General features: G+C 38.3%; 1 protein-coding gene across 1 annotated transcript in view; it reads right to left on the bottom strand.

The window, feature by feature from the left end:
• Positions 1-16652, bottom strand: part of USP10 (ubiquitin specific peptidase 10) — a gene marked incomplete at its 5' end in the record, with an annotated part of 32893 nt that overhangs the window by 2969 nt on the left and 13272 nt on the right. The window contains 8 exons of the mRNA XM_010153661.1: positions 839-983; positions 5195-5360; positions 8948-9128; positions 10390-10489; positions 11232-11335; positions 12712-12767; positions 13229-13338; positions 14858-14949. Of these exons, the coding sequence (XP_010151963.1) occupies positions 839-983; positions 5195-5360; positions 8948-9128; positions 10390-10489; positions 11232-11335; positions 12712-12767; positions 13229-13338; positions 14858-14949 (954 nt within the window). The remainder of the gene's footprint in view (positions 1-838; positions 984-5194; positions 5361-8947; positions 9129-10389; positions 10490-11231; positions 11336-12711; positions 12768-13228; positions 13339-14857; positions 14950-16652) is intronic.

Raw genomic sequence — 16652 nt, 5'->3', positions numbered from 1 at the left:
CAGACAATGACAAAAATCAATTTCAGATTCCAAATCATACTACAACTATTTTTGTCAGTCACAGCAAAATGAACTCCTTCTGCAGAGAAGAAATTCTTTAAAGATTTTTCAAAATGAACTATTGAGTAAAACCAAAGGGTACTGTCTGACAGCATGAGATACGAGTAATCACTGGTTTTATTTATTTTGTCCCCTATCTGAGCTACTGGGTGGCTAACAGCTAATTTGTCAGATCAAATCAAAATGCATTTAATTCGGCAGTTTCAGATGCTGGATTCCATGCAAGCTCTCACACTAAAATCGCCGTGTCTCAGTATATTTGTTAAAAGAATGAACTTTGTTGTTTAACCTCTGAACTGCAGCGTACTTGCTTGCCTCCAGGCTGCATTTTCTATCAAACTCCCCGTTTCCTCTCACCAGCCACTGTGTATTAGAGTAAATTCCCAGTCCTGTGAATGAAATCTGAGATAAAAATACCTGCTGTTCCTTGGTAACAGCCTTCTGTATGGACATACCCTTCATTCAACAGGATCACCTCCAATATCGGCCCTCAGCAGTCTATAACCCTGCTCTTACTTGGCCAACCCTATGTCTAGGATGTGGCAACAGCTGTTAAGATGCTTCGCCACCACGTTCTTTCCAAACGGATGCCCAAACTTATATATGGGCAATGTCAGGTCGGCCAGACTGAACCCAGAACCCCAACTACATTCTTTTAAGAAGGAGAAAAGAATGGAGGAGACAGCTTGTCCACAAGATAAACACAAACAGGTAGCCCTAGGAAACACAACATTAGCTTCCTCCTAAAGAGGGGAAAATTCTGTTCAAAACTCCTTACCTTTACTAATTTCCAGATCAACAGGATACTCAATATTCTTGATAAGCTTCTGGCATCCACCAGTTTTCTCATAGACGAACCGCTTGAGGTGTAAAACAAGAACAGGGGGCAGTTCTTCTAGTGTCACTCTTCGACTGATCTCCACCTAACACATGGACAGAACAAAGATGGAGAAACTGCAACCAAACTGCTCAAAACTGCTCCTTTGAAAGGAGGTGTTTAACTTACAATACACTTGCAGAAAAAAACAACACAGAGTTTAATTAATTTATGATACATACTGAGATTTATGACTTCAAGCACACTGGATCTTCAACCACATTGTTGTCTTTAAGGAGAACCCCAACACCTTTTAGTAGAAGGCAATGTGTCAGAAGGAGCAGAGATGTTTTGGACCCTGCAGTACTAAGCCCACCGTGCTGGAGACCCCCGGGGAGCAACTCCTCATGACAGTTTAGTGTTTAGTAACTCTTAACAAGCTCTAATGCTCTAATGCAAGGTCAAGAACCTGTACCGCACGCTGCTGACTTCAGAGAACACTGAGGCACGGCAGACAAGAGCTCCACACCTCAATACCTGACACAAAGGGTTTTCGCAGGGGAGGTAACGATCGTTCGTGTATTAAGAGCAAGATACTAGAACACAACAATTCGAAAAGCATTTTATATCAAACAGAAGATATTTGTCCTTCAAGAAGATCCTCAAAAAACAAAGTGAGCTGTTATGTAGACCACCAAAAGTGAGTAGTTCAAGAAGATCCTCAAAAAACAAAGCGAGCTGTTATGTAGACCACCCAAAACCGAGTAGGCCATCATGATCGGCTGTTACGGAGGAGACCAGGAGTTTAAGATTTTTCATTCTAAAAAAGTATGTTGTGTTCTTCAAAAGATGCTGAAGGAAAGTCAAAGGCAAAAATATGAGTTAACTTCCCTTTTTTTCTACTAAATATTGATTTTTATGTAATTATAACCACAAAATCCGCAAAGTTACTGTTGGAAAGCCTGAAAGTGAACTCAGTTGCAGAACAAAAATGTTTTGCCTTCCTAGAAATTATGACATAAAAAACATTTCTCAAAGTAACTGCTTTAGGTTTTTCTCACTTCTTTTATTGAGAAAAATCTCCTTATTGTAAGTCATCAGCATGTTATTTTTCAATACAGGGCCTGATTCTGCTAGAACATACTAAGTGCGAAATAGAAACTCATGGGTAAAGAGCTATTACCTCCTCCCAAGCATGAAAAGTAAAACCTCTTTGGACACCGAGGCAAGCAGATTTTGTAGGGCACTTGACTTCCTTTGAGCCAACCCAGTTTACAAAAAGTAATTCTACATCTGAAGCAGAAATAGTTTCTACAAACTGTAAAATTTCACCTGCACCTTAAGGGTTCCAAACACGCCTCACTGCATCCAAAACCCATCAAACCCCTGGCAGCGGCTGCAGCTTCACTGAGAACTGAGACGGGATCTTTATACTAGGCGTTTTTTTTTTTTTAAACCAGCAAGCCAAACAGGACCCTGTTCTTTTCCATTCAACATGTGCCTGCTGATGCCCGCCTCCTTGACTCCCAGGAAACAGCATGCAGAGTAAGAAGTCAGAAGGCAAACTGCGAAAGTGGCAACAAGAGGTTCACATAATTACCCTGTGAACTCATGAGAGCATGCAGCTTCCATGCAACTTGGCATGGAACAGCTTCTGCTTTTAGGGAGCAAATCAACAGGCTTTCTATAGAGAAAGAATACACAGTTGATTCAAGGGGTTATTACTATCTCAAGATTTTCCTGTAATGAGTCTTCTAAATCTGCAACCTGAAGTCTGAATTCAGAGTTTTGTGCAGAAAGAACCTAAGAGCTCCCAGCGGAGCCCAGGAACAGAGGACGCTGAGGAATGTCACTGCAGCGAGTTAAGCAGTTGCCATTCTCTACCCTCAGTGAGTTGGCGTACGGGACCAGATGCCGGCACCTCAGCTGCGCCGCTCTGCCTGGCGTACGAGCTTAGAGCCCCCATCAAAGCCGTTCTGTGTTACCCTGCCAGACTGAAGAGCAGCAGCTGAGGAACAGGCACACGTTCTGCCGCCCTGACTGCGGGAAGGGGCTCCCACTGCTGGCAGCAACAGCACCAGCTGAAAGTGCCAAAAATGTTTGTTTAGTCAATGTGAGTCAGAGTCCCAAGAAAATGTTTGTGAGATCCACAAGGAGCAGCTGGAGAACTCCAGGGGATGTGAAGACTCCTAAGGAACATGTGGAAGGTAACCTGGAAAATTAAATCAGGTAGGGCTAGTTAGTTACTCAAGAGTCTTCACTTCTGTTAGAAACCATGAGCAGGTCTGCAGATAAGACTGAAAAGAAAAATCACTTCAGGGAGGTTAAATATCAAGCCTTTAAAACATATATATTAACTGTTGAAATATTCAAGATTTAACAAACCGATTTGCAGGACCAGAAGGAACCAGAAGAACTTCCTTCAAGTGCTAGCAAGCACGTGAACTCGAGTTCTAAGCAGCAAGAGAATGCTGCGCCATTTTAAATACCTATTTTAATTTAAACTGCCTAATTATTTTAAACCCTGCCTGAGTGAAAATTTGGCTGATTTCCTGGTTATATTCACACACGAAACACTCAAAATCAGCTCAAAGTGATTAAAAAAACTTTAAGAAAAATTATTTACATATATTTGGATGATTATTCTTTTCACATCTATTGTTTATGCCCATAACTGGTAGAGAACGTAATTCAGATTAAAGCAACTAGAAGATAGTAATACTTTTTAATAATATAATACGATTTTTAGCTTTATCCGTAGTCAAAGTTCCCCATCTGTAAAATGAAGAAGAAATACGTATGTTGCTTGATCTACAGTCAACGTGTTCAGGCTTTTCACTACGATTTTAATACAAGAACAGTCATTTCGACTTGAATTTCTTTTGAAAAATGATCTAAAAGACATTGTGCATGCTTGTATTTCCATTCAGACTCTAAAATATAAACCAGACCAAACCTCCAGCACCTAATTTGAACACCCATTTCCTCCAAAGCCCGTAACTGAACACTGGGTTCTCAGTAAAGAAGTTAAAACCATCTGCAGTAAGAACCAAAAAATGACTGACTAGCACAACAAAGTCTGTGTGGTAAATCACGATGAGCTTGCGTTGCAAATGCTTCCTTCACATGGAAGACAACCGGAGAAATAAATCTCCAACACTCCTACCAAGCGTACAAGGCAGACAAGTTTCAGCTATCCATCTTTAGCTTCTCCAAGGAAATGGTCTACCCTTCCTCTATCTAACCTTGTTCTCCCGTGGAGCAGTCAGAAAGCGGAGAGAAACGAACGCCAGAGAGAACAACTACGACTCAAGAGCCTCCATCCAGCCTGGCCTACTAAAGAGGAGCGTACGCCGAAGTCCCGTCTGAGCAACCCAGGCACGCCGGAGATGTTAGTCACCAACGCACACCACAGACAAGGCAACACCTCAGTGGGGAAAAACTTTCATTCATTACCCTGGATCACAGGTTCTCACGCTGCACTGGCAGCGCGTGAAATCTTTTTCTATCGCAATTATTACTGTATGTATTGTATCATTTGAAAAATGAGATTAAAAAAAGGAAAAGTCGCATGGGAATACAGAGTAACTCTGACTGTGAAGAACATTTTTCTTCAACTGATCACCTAACACTGAATACAGTATTACTGACAAGTTTTTAAGGCTGTATACAGCAAACCAGTCAACTGTACAGTGCCAAGGACACTGAATGGGGGTGTTACTGGCTACTGGAAGATTCAGATTATTGATCCAGGAGAAAGAGAGTGATCATCAGATGTTTTGGTGAGGTTCTAGATGGTTCTACCAGGCCTACCAATGAATATTTGCATTTTTCATTTTTTAAGTGCAATGTGTAAATTAAAACCCCTCAAGGACAGCCACACAAGTGTTGTGCTTCAACAGTTCTCTTCTGAAAGGCAGAGAGTGCTTTGAGACAATACTCTGAAGAGCTGCTCCTTTACTACAATCACCTGGCAACCTTCAGGATGTAACATCAGCTAAAAGCTATTTTACTCGTAATAGTATGTCTTATTACCCTGTTAATTTAATGTACACCCCGGTAAAATCTCCAACCAATTACTGCACCAACCCAGACAGCATACCTGTTAACAGGCATGGTTTTGTTGAACAGTCAGATCTCTTCCTTTCAGCGTGTGTTCAAGGTAATACGTTTTACTGCTGCAGGGCACTTTGAGAAGGGTAGTACCTCTTTTGTTAACATAAGTAATAGTGTTCAAGTAACTATTTGTAAAGCAAGAGCTGTATAAAAACCCTTTTAAAAAGTATTTGACTGCAAAAAGGGGTCAACAGAACACACCTCTTGCTTGGTTTTTGTGGTATAACCCTGGACAGACTCTCTCGCCACCAAACTTTCCAACGCATCCTGAACTGTGCGTATCTTGTCTGACTGGATATCCAGTTGCAGGGTGAAGAAAGGTTGCAGTGTAGCAGACTCCTTAGAACTCTGCTGGTAAACAACAGATCTGTGGAAACAAAAAAGTGAAGATGTAATAAAGCAGAGTAATTTTCAACAATATAAAACCTTCAAGTATAAATGGATCAAAGTCTGCATTAGTAATCCAAACCAAAACACACAAACACAAAGGTTTAGCATGTTTCAACAACCTGAATCCATTTCACTGCAATTTAAATGATTTTTACATTCACTGAATGGGATTACATCTGACTGTTTTCTTTATGCAAGGATTAAACCAGTTATTGGATAAGCACCAGAAGTCTGAAGAAAAATACTGACATTTTAGATAATGCATTTAAAGAGATTCCCCTCCAGACTCTTTTCACGTTGGTTTTGAATTATGTTTTCCAATAGATCTTCAGAAGTGCAAAATACTAGTGTTCATCTAACATGTTTTACTGTCAAACTTACAATTCATTCCAGATTCTCCAATAGAAATACACAAATTTTTCAGTCACTTCACCAAGACCAATTTCACAGTGATTTTAAACTGTTTGCTTAAATCTTGCCATAGGAAATATAAACTATGCTCCACTGAGGACTGGCATTTCCTTTTCCTCCCATCACTTTCTGTGTCCAGACTTTGTCCATGTGCTCCTTTGTACATAAATTGGAGTCTTTCAGAAAACCGGCAGAAGTAATGAACTAGGGCATGAGAACTCGTTTCCTGTTTTTTGGGATTTTATTTTTGTTTGAAGTGTATTCAGTTGCAGCCTTTAAGTGGCCTGGCTTGGGGATCACTGCTTTGTGCAATGAGACAGTATACTCTTCAGCTGCAACGTCACTGAACTCAGTGGCTCTTCCTGATTTTCACTCTTCTGAAACTTCACTGAAAACTAAAAGCACCAAACATGGCTCAAGAATTTTTTTTAAATTTGATTTTGAAAGTAGTACTTAAATTAAAAAGCCCCAGCTGCTACAAAAACATGGTTTACACAGCCAAAGAAATCCTTCATTTATTACATTGTTATGCTTGTTACTGTGCCCCACAAAGCCTGAAAGTAGTCAGATAATTAACACAGCTCTGAATCCAGGTGGCCATGCTGAAACATCTCCAGGTCATGTATGGAATGCTTAAAGCTTGGACTGCAAACTCCTATCAAAAGAGCCCCTTTGACTGAGGCAAAGTCCTGAAGCACCACCAGAAAGCCAATGCATCTTTATATTGGCAAACATATGTCCCTGAGAGGAGAGAGAACGCATGAAAAACAGCAGCATCTTTATTTCAGTTTAACACTTCCTCCTTGGCTATATTTAAAGGACAAAACCTTCAACACATGGCAAGTGCAGTGTTTCAACAAACAAACCCTTCACTGTGTCAGTCTGGCTGCTTTTGGATACGCTTCCCAAGCCCTTCCTAAGCTAACCGTTACTTAGCGCAATAATCAACAGGAAACTGCTAACAACTCCAACTGTTTTCAAGTCCACGTATTAAAGATTTGATTAATAATACAGATCATATCCTGAAAAGGCAACATTAAGGATTTTTTAAATTATTAGAAATTAAATTGCAACATTTCTCTGAAACATTTTCTTCAAAAATGTATGCGGCAAGTGACAGCAAAACTTTTGCAGGACTATGATTTCCTGTAACAGTATCACTTATTAGAATAATTACAGATTTCAATCAGTCAAGGAAAAATTAATCATTTTCCATGAATAATTGCTCTCTGGTACTACAAGAACTGTACAGTAAGAAATTTTCAAGAAAAGAGGAACTGCACACTGGAACCCTGCCTAAACAACAACAATGTAGTTGCTGTATTTTCTTTTACAGTAAGAGTGCATTTGCAGAGTTGGTACTACTTATGGAAATATTTAGCCCATTTCTAACTCGCCTGTGAGCTACGCTGCGGAACAAGTGTGTGAAATCCACACAGGCTACAAGTCAAAGGGACTCCTGCACGTGAACGAACCAGATCCTGAAACAACTCGGTTTTTGTGCTTACGCACTCAAGTCTCACACCGCTCAAGAAAGATATTCTGGTGGGGTTTTCTGTTGTTTTTTTAAGCAAATATGCCTAAATAAGCATTTAACAGACAATTAAAGCCTCGAAGACAGCCTAAAGTTTTCCAAGGCAAAAGATGCCAACTCAAACCATGTTTTCCTAACTGCTTTTCCGTGTGATTTTTCCCATTTCTGATGCTTTCATTTAGTAGACTTCCGCTGGCAATTCTGAATTCAATCCTTCCTATCTCCACCCTCAGGCTCAGAGGATGAAGCTTTCCAGCACCACAACACGGGATACTGTTTCTGCGGTAGGCTGTGTGACCTAGTTTGGAGGCTGAAGAAAATGGGTGTGGTGGCAGCAGACAACAGATCACAGATTGGACCCTATGGTTCTGCTGCTCAGTGCAAGTGTTTGGCTTTTTTTCAGGATTACCTTTGATTTATAAAATTTTCTGTGGACTTCTACAGAAGAGAGCATTCTCTTAGTATTCTCATTTTAAACACTAATGGAATCCTGTAGAGATCTGAACAACGTTGACCAGGGTAAATATACTAATGGCATTAACAATACCTTGGGTACGTGAACTTACAACTCCCAACGCAAAATTTTGTCAACACGTTCAAACATCGGCCTGTCCATTTCTATGGAAAATATAGTCTTATTTGCCAGCTGTCTGACCCAAATCCCAGCAGAATAATTTCAGTTACACAAGCAGAAGGCACTAGCCCACAGTATTCACACCTCTAGACTGAATACCTGGCAACACAGGGAGTCAAACACTAGCAATTAGGTGTCTGTCTCCAATTTAAAAATAATTCTTCAAGTCTACATTTTTGTTTTGGAATATGTTTTTAGCAAGTGTTTACCTTGCTTTAATTTGAAATTACACATTTCTCCAAGGAAGTCACGAGGCTTCCTTTCCAAAAAATATTCTTCCAGTATCTACTTTCTGCCTTCATCTGGTATCAGACCTGAATACAAGTCATGTCCCACATTCTTTTCATTCCTGTAACATCTTGTAGTAATTTACATTTTTCTCAACTTCTTCTGCCTTTAACATTTTATGTATTAACTATTACACGTAACTTTCTTGCCTCTAGGAAGCGTAAGTGTCTAAAACCCCAAAAGTTTACGATGTCTTATTATATTTCATTCTTTTACTGACCAGATTTAACTCTTGGCAAATCTCACTATCCTTTAGTATCCTTATTTACAAAAGGAGTCAAGGATCCTCAGAGGTCACAAAAATTGGGTAGCTCTCAAGCTCTTTGGAATTTTTAGACATTCGTATCAACATACAAAGAACATGTATTTCGAAATCCTTCTCTATTTGCAATTTGGGGGTTTTGTTCTCTAAACAGTTTGTTCTTTTAAGACACTTAAAAGACTTAGATGCTGCAATAAGCTACAGATCATTGACCAATCCTTCAATCATTCTGGTCCATCTTCTGAACTCTCTCTGGAATAACATGTTTCATGGCAGAACGTTCACCTCTCCTGGCCTGAGCAATCTGTTACACGGTCTCTTCTATCCGACTATCTAATAACAGTGAAAAACACAGAAAGCAAAGCAGACAAAGAAGTTACCTGTAAAGGCAAAGCAGCCTACAGTCTCAATAACTTTTACAAAGGTGTACTATACCTTATATGACCACCAAAAATATCAGTAATGGGAGTCTGAACGAAGTCAGCCTGTCGAGTGACGGATGATTTGTTGCGAGGCCCCACTTGCTCCCATTCATCCTCACTGCCTTCCCCTTGTTCATCTTGCTCCTCTTCTTCATGAACAGTCTGAGCCTCAGGGCCATTAGACACTGAGAGTTCTTAAAGAAAACAAGAAAAAACAAAGCATTGATTTTTTCTTGCAAATAAAACATGTATACAGATACAGAATTTGAAAGGAAAAAGCCCCAGTGTTTTCACAGATGACAGATTTGAGAAAGTAAATGAGAACAAGTATATTCCAGGCTCACTCCTGGCTGGACACGTCAATACGTTAACAGAATGCAGCTCACTGATGACCGTATGTAAACACATGTAGTTTTCTAGCAAAGTTTGATATATTTTTAGTAGTAAATTTATAGTGTAGAAAATTAGAAAGTCAAGTGTTATTCTGCAAATATAATTATGCCATTATTAAATACAACTCCTTTCTGCAGAGATATTTTACAGGGAACCCAAGGCTCAGCAAATATTTTCTTTGCCAGTGCCAAAGTCAGGAGGCTATAAACTGCACACAGCTAAAGAACAAAATATGGAATGGCCATTTTGTATCATAAAAAAATTACCCTACTAAAGACAAAGTGGATTAACTAGTGATCTTAATTCTATACTTGGCTAACAGTAACAGTGTTTTGTTTCATTTTAAATAGGGGACTCAAACACAAAGCCACTGTAAAATAAAACGTCATTTTACTCTGCATACAAATTCTAATACTTCCGAAGAAATTCTTCCTCTAACTATGTCAATAAAAATTTTAAGATCATTTAATATGTTCTGGTTTATATGAGATATAAATTAGCTATTAGTCTAGAAGTTTCCACTTTAAAAAAAAATGTAAACAGGAGTTTACGGATCAGTAAAAAAACACACGGCTATATTTTTGAACTACCATGGGGAGAGCTAAAACCCCAGTAAACAACTGACATCGCAGCTATTACGAACGGCAGACAAACATACCTGTGCTTAAGACAAGACTAGTCAACTTGAGTTAGCCTCAAATAATGGTCAGTTGAGCTCAGTAAACATTTGGCATACAGATTTGCTGAGGAGGACCAGGTATATGACTTGTTATTACTGTCACTCAGAGTATTTACCAATGATAATGCTTTTCCTAATACCCAGTAACACTTTAGATCCATTTGTAAGTTGGAAAGAATGGACTCATTTTATCCTTTGGACAGATTTTAACAAAAGGTTGTTAATGTCTGAGTCACCTAAACCAGGCATTCTATCCCTATCCCAACAGCTACTCCAAACTTTACTGTGCATTACAGAATCACCACAAAAAAGAACATTTGAAAGAAGTTGAGTTTGCTTAAAAAAACCCAAAAACATAACAAACAAACAAAAAAACCACTGACTTTCATTATGAGGAGAGAGAAGTTTCTTTAGGGTCAGCATTTCTTCGTGTAGTCCATTGAGGATAAATCCCAAGTACTCTTCAGCATCCTCCTGCCTGCCCTGAATAAAATGGTTTATTTCAATTACTATATGACATTTTCATTTTAACAGAAGGTTCAATTACACTGATCACCTAGCTTCCTCCTGTTAAATTAGATAATTCACCAATTAATTAGCCTAAGCTGTATAGTCAAATAAACTTTATGTTTTACTGTAACCACCCCTCAATTTTTAAACAGTTCAAAGAACCAACGCAGTAATCGGCAACCTGCCACAAACGAGTGCACACGTAAGCTTGACTTAGATGCAAGGGTTTCGGCTTTGTTCTCAACACACATTCAATTTGACATGTGATGTGGTGCTTTGTTTGTTTTAAAAGCAATGTTAAAAGCTGCTGTCAAACCAGAACCAAAGATGCTCTGAACTATTAGGTTTCCTTTAAATTGAAATGAAGACTAAAACAGTATTCTGAAGTCACTGTGGAACGTCAACCTTTCCAAGCTGAATCCCAAGCAGCAACAACTGTTCATTTCTTAAATATATATCAATAGGTATCATCTATTTTATAAAGAGATGTTCCACTCTAATCATAACTTATTATTCTGATATATCAGCCAAATTTATCATTAACACCATCTTACAATTTAACTCCCAAGACAGTCTAGCTTCACTGTCATGAACTATCAACTAGTTGATTTTAGTGATCTTTAGGCACAGAACCTGCTGTATGGGTTTACGTTGTTTTAACGACAACGAGTGCCTTGCAATGCCATTACAGAAGTGAAAGATCTGCAAGTCACACCTTTTCTGACAGACTTGACTTTATAACCGTCAGAAGTCTGTAAATGTACGTAGGTTCAAAGGCAGCTCCTGGTCGGATGTCTCTCACAATTTTATCACCTAAAGCTGCAAGGCAAAGAGAAGTACGCATAAATAAATCAATAAATAAAAGGTTTTCTACACTGTACCTTAACATACTCTTCACACATCACTAGATTTTAGAACCCAAGATTATTTTTTCTCAATAGTTTCCTTACGATTTCAGTGACTCAGGCTGTAAATTCCTAAGACACAAGTCTCTACCTGTAAATGAAACATCTTGCATCACTCTACACAGACCTACAGATGGCCTGGAAAAGCTAGCACTCTCTATAGCCAACACTGAAGATTAACAGGAATACCCACAGCCATCATAAAAGAACAATTCTGGATCTATTTACATTTCTGTACTCCTTTTGTATTCAAAGAACATTTCCTTAAGTCTTTTATAGGTTTGTAATTCTAACAGATCACTTTTCCTCGCTGCAGAAAAAAGAACCCAAAAACCAAACAAGAAACAGTTTGACAGAACTGTCAAGCTAATGGCAATACAACATCCCAGTAAATCTGAAAACTACACCATATAACAGATGACCTAGAAGTATAATAAGTTGCATAAGACAGTAAGATTTGTTTTACAGAAAGAAAACCTAAGCAGCAAACCACAGAAATGTCTGAACTGTTTGGAAATCACTGGAACAAGCAGCTCCTCGTGATGTTTTCTAATAATGTTACATAAACACATTCCTGAAATGGTTTTTACCTTCTAGAAGTTTGTATTACAACAGATTTAGTTGAGAGATAAAAAATGAAACCTGCAAGGTAATTTATCTCACTACATAATTGTCACTGAACCTAAACATATTAGTAAGAACCATACACTTTTGAAGTTCTCTCACTGAAACTGTGCATAGGATGGGGAGGAATTAAAAGCCATGATAACACGCCTGCAGGCAATCTCTAGACTGCTAGAGACACCCATTATGGCCCCGTCTTGTTCCAAATGAATGTGTTTACTACTGAAGGAAGAATGACAGAATTGAGTAAGTTGATAAACCAAACAGCTGGGAATATGTAGGGAAGGAAGCAGAGTAAAATACAATGAATATCAAACGATTTTGTTCGAAAGGGCATGTTCTTAGAAGACATCTTGACAATTAAGCTAACATTCAAAAAAACCAATTCTTACTGCATTTGTACATTTGGTCTACCAAATATAAGAAAACATGTAAGGTGCAACACTTTCTATGATTTTTGACATGAATCACTAATAAGGAAAAGCGTAACACTGACAGAAAAGCAACAGAGAACTTTTTAAGATACCAAAAAACCCTCAAAGAGCCATGAAGGGGCTCATCAAGCACCAGTATTAAAAGGTTGTAAGTACATCACACAAAGCAAATCCTAACCCCAAAGCCTCCTTATCATGATTTTAAGACTTTTCTCCCCCTATTCCCACTCACCTTGTTTTGCTTTAGGAGGTACAGGCATATTAGTGAACTCATTCATTAAACGAACACTGAAACAGAATGGAAGGAACAACTAGATGTGAGCAGCAAGTTAAGACTTAGAAGGACCAATAATAAAATAGATCATCCTCATTACTGACTGCAAAACAAAGACTAAAATTGAAGAACATCATAATGAAGTCTGAATAAAGTTCAGACTAAGAATTAACTTGATCATCGTTAATTAAACCAAGGTGTTAGGTTAGTTCTTGCAGCTCCCACGGTTCACTTTTGCATATTAAACACTAATTAAAACTGATATTCCTCAAGCAATAGGTAGTATCTTCCTTGACTAGTCAAGCAATTGTAAAATACCAAGTTCATTATAAAACCCATGTATCACCAAAAAACACACTAACAGAGACTTCGGGCTACGCATCAACTTTCAACAACTGCAGTAAACAATCACTGGACACATTTCTGAAAGAGTTCAGTCAGATCACAGGTTTTTGGGGTGTAAGAAGCTACTTACAAACTGTCTAGCATTGGTGTTGAGGTACATGGCCGCTGCGATTTTGAATACATTGGAATGGACTTCATTAAATGATACATTGGAGGGCAAGCAACCAAGGCTTGCAGGGTCTGTGCAGTGGCATTAAGGAAGAAGTCAGAAGATGTAATCTGCATATTAACCAAACATTCGATTATATTTAGATTATACGCAAAACAAAGCTAACTATTTATTACGTAGACTAATCCAAGAACTAAATTGGAACAGACAGATGGACTTTTATCACACCATTAACTAATAACGTACAGAAGTTACACTAAAAAAAACCCAGCATCTTGTAACATGCAGTGATTTCGCTGACATTTTAATAAATGCCAGAAACTTTCATTAAAGGGGAAGGAAACATTTAGTCTAGGATCAGGAGAGGAAAAGAATTTTCATAGGAAAGATCTTATAAAATCAACAAACTGGAAATTGGCAAGTGATAACCTGTAACATCTTTTCTGAAAGAAAAGGGAGAAGCCAGCTGACAGACTTTACACTAAAGGTGACGATTCAACTCCATAAACCAACCAAACCAAAAACCCCGCTGTGATGTGAAAGACTGCGGTGTGAAGAGTTTGGAGCAACCAGTAAAACTGCAGCACACACTAGGAGAAAATACTTTAGAAACATCAAAATCTGGGCTACCTGTCAAGAACAGTGAACAGAGGAAATGTGTTAAAAGGCTGGACAGGCAAAGCAATTACAAAACGAGGCAGCGATCTCAACAGCTCTTGTGCAAAAATGGAGCTGCTAATTCCCACATAACATTTCAAGACTGAAAAAATGGGAGCTAATACAGTCAGATGAGTGCAGAACTGGCTATGCAAGATAAAAGCTGACATCTAAAGCAGAATTTGCTGGTCTGGAAATAGGTTCTAAGGTTCTGCAATGATCAGTCTTGAAATTGGTCTTAATGTTTGTCACTAGCTGTACCAGCAGTTAAAGCATCCTAACTGTCAGTTCAATGAGCCATTGGTAGCACAGAGGAAATTGATACCTTAATAAAAATTTATTATTAATAACAACCTAATACAGCACTGAAGCAAGATGTCTGTTACAGAAGGTAAAAGTTATTTTTTCCAGAGAAATACAATTCTAACACATGAAGACTGAGCTAATCTTCCATCCTGTATTAAACACTGACTTTTCACAAATGGTGCGATAGCGACCCCCTGCTCAACAGAGACCCAAATGATCCGCTTACCAAACTGCCAAAACAAAGCCTAAGGGTAAGTAGAAAGAGAAATAACCACTGAAGTTGATGCATAGAGAGTCATGAATAAACAGAAACTAGAAATGTCAAGGTTTTCAGCCATGATAAAATTACAGTTCTGAAATACTCTGACAGAGGTAACAGAGGCAAATTGCCACCAGGCTTGTGCACCCAGCTGCAGGGGAACCCTGGTCACTAGGTTCAATGATCCACAAATACCCCTGGGTTTCTGGATGTCAACTTTAAACATTTTAACCACAGTTGCAGGATACTGGAAGACAAACGCTTTTATAAAATACTTTTTTTATCTCAGGATAACCCAGAAAAACTTTGACAGATACAATGTACAAGTTTTAACTTAAGCGTATTACTTTTTTCCAGGGTAAGGATACAGCATTGATGTAGCACCAGTTTCCTTTGTTGATCAGCCCTCGCGGTTGCAAAGACACTGGTTTATGTATTAGTCTTACATTTTCCAGTATTTCTGCAGAATGAGAAACAGTAGATTGAGCATCAACAGAACACACATATTGGTCAAACCAAGAACCTGCTGATGCATACAAAATAATTCAAATTAATTAACAAGATTCTCAAACTTCAGCAAGTAATTTTTGCTCCATTTAAACACTGCCTGTATTTCAAATCAGATCTATTTCTTCAACCGAGGACATCCTGGAATCTGGTCAGGAGGATGCTGGTACAAAACCTAATCATTGTCATTTCAAAACTGAGAAAACCTATTTGGTTTTGGTTTTTGTTTTCCTAGAAGTGAGATGCTTTTATTAATACAGATACACATGCAGGTACAAGAACCCATTAGCTGTAATCCTGTGCCACCAATCTCTGAAGTATTTCCCAAATTCTTCTTCTTTGAAGAGAGATGAAGCAGCAGTCTCAGTTTCCAAGTTTCAAACTACACTATCTTACAACAATATCTTCGTGCAAACAGGACAGACATGTCAACGTGGTCTTCTGAACAGTATGTTTCATTTACTGGTTTAAGACTTCCAAAATCTACAAGCTAACAGGCTCACATAATGTATTGCCTACTGTTTTCCTGCCTTCAAAAAACTCCAGCAAGTTTAAAAGTTTAGAAACCACTGCACACAAATACATCTGTCTCGGTTGTGAAACTGAGAGCAAACGCGGGAGTTTTTCCAGGAAGCCTGACCTGTTATTTAGGTATCTAAATAAAAAACTGTTTAAGGAAAATATTGGATCTGGTATATTTTATATTTGCGAACTCAGGACAAGACCTATACAAGACAGAATAAAAAACGCAAATTGTCTACCACAGGGGTTATTTATTTTTATAATAAATGTGAGGGCCTCTAAAGCTACACTGCATAAACTTGAAGAGTTTGAGCTCTTCACTAGAAGGACTACCTAAACAGACAACACAACAGGATACAGGTGGAAAAAGAGGTACAATGCCATAACTAAGCACAGGAGATGGCAGAATTGCAAACAAAATCCACGTACTTCCAAACTATCTCTTTATCTCTATCTATGGCATCATATTTCCCACTGACACCACCAGTTTAACCACACAACACCATGCCAAAGACAGAAAAGACTTAAATCAGTCCTCTATCACATCAAGAATCTGACACCTAAAAGGGCAGACAGCCAAAAGATGTTAAACGGAATATGTATCTGCACAGATGGAGACAAAAATTCCTCTATGAGTGCTGAAATGTATGTTATTAAATTATTAAGGCTCAGGTATTTCAGAACATATTGTTAAAGCAGCAAAGTTTGAAACGTTATGCACACATACAAACCTTCCGCTAATATAACCAAGCAATGTTCAAAACTAGGATAAAAATAATGAAGTACGTATATATTTGCTAATTATTGATAATGCTTATCAATAACTTTTTACATTAACTGCTTTTTTTCCCCATTTTTGCATCATGCTAAAAAAATATTATTAGGACCTTTAGCATCCTCTTGTGGTCATAAAACTGCTTTGTTAACTATGTTTAGTTTGTTTCTTTTAACATAAAGAACTATGCTGTGTACAGCAATTACATTCAATACCACATTTTCATCTCGCATCTAACATTTGCACAAAAACTAAAAGAAGTTTTACAAGAGCATCAGAAGAAAAATACATTTACAATCCTAAGAAAACCTTCTTAAAATTTCAAACCCTGTTATAAAGCACCCATCACTAACCAGACA

The sequence above is a fragment of the Eurypyga helias genome, unplaced genomic scaffold (assembly GCF_000690775.1).
Source record: "Eurypyga helias isolate BGI_N326 unplaced genomic scaffold, ASM69077v1 scaffold26766, whole genome shotgun sequence".
Lineage (NCBI taxonomy): Eukaryota > Metazoa > Chordata > Aves > Eurypygiformes > Eurypygidae > Eurypyga > Eurypyga helias.
This window is presented reverse-complemented; position numbering and strand designations above follow the sequence as displayed.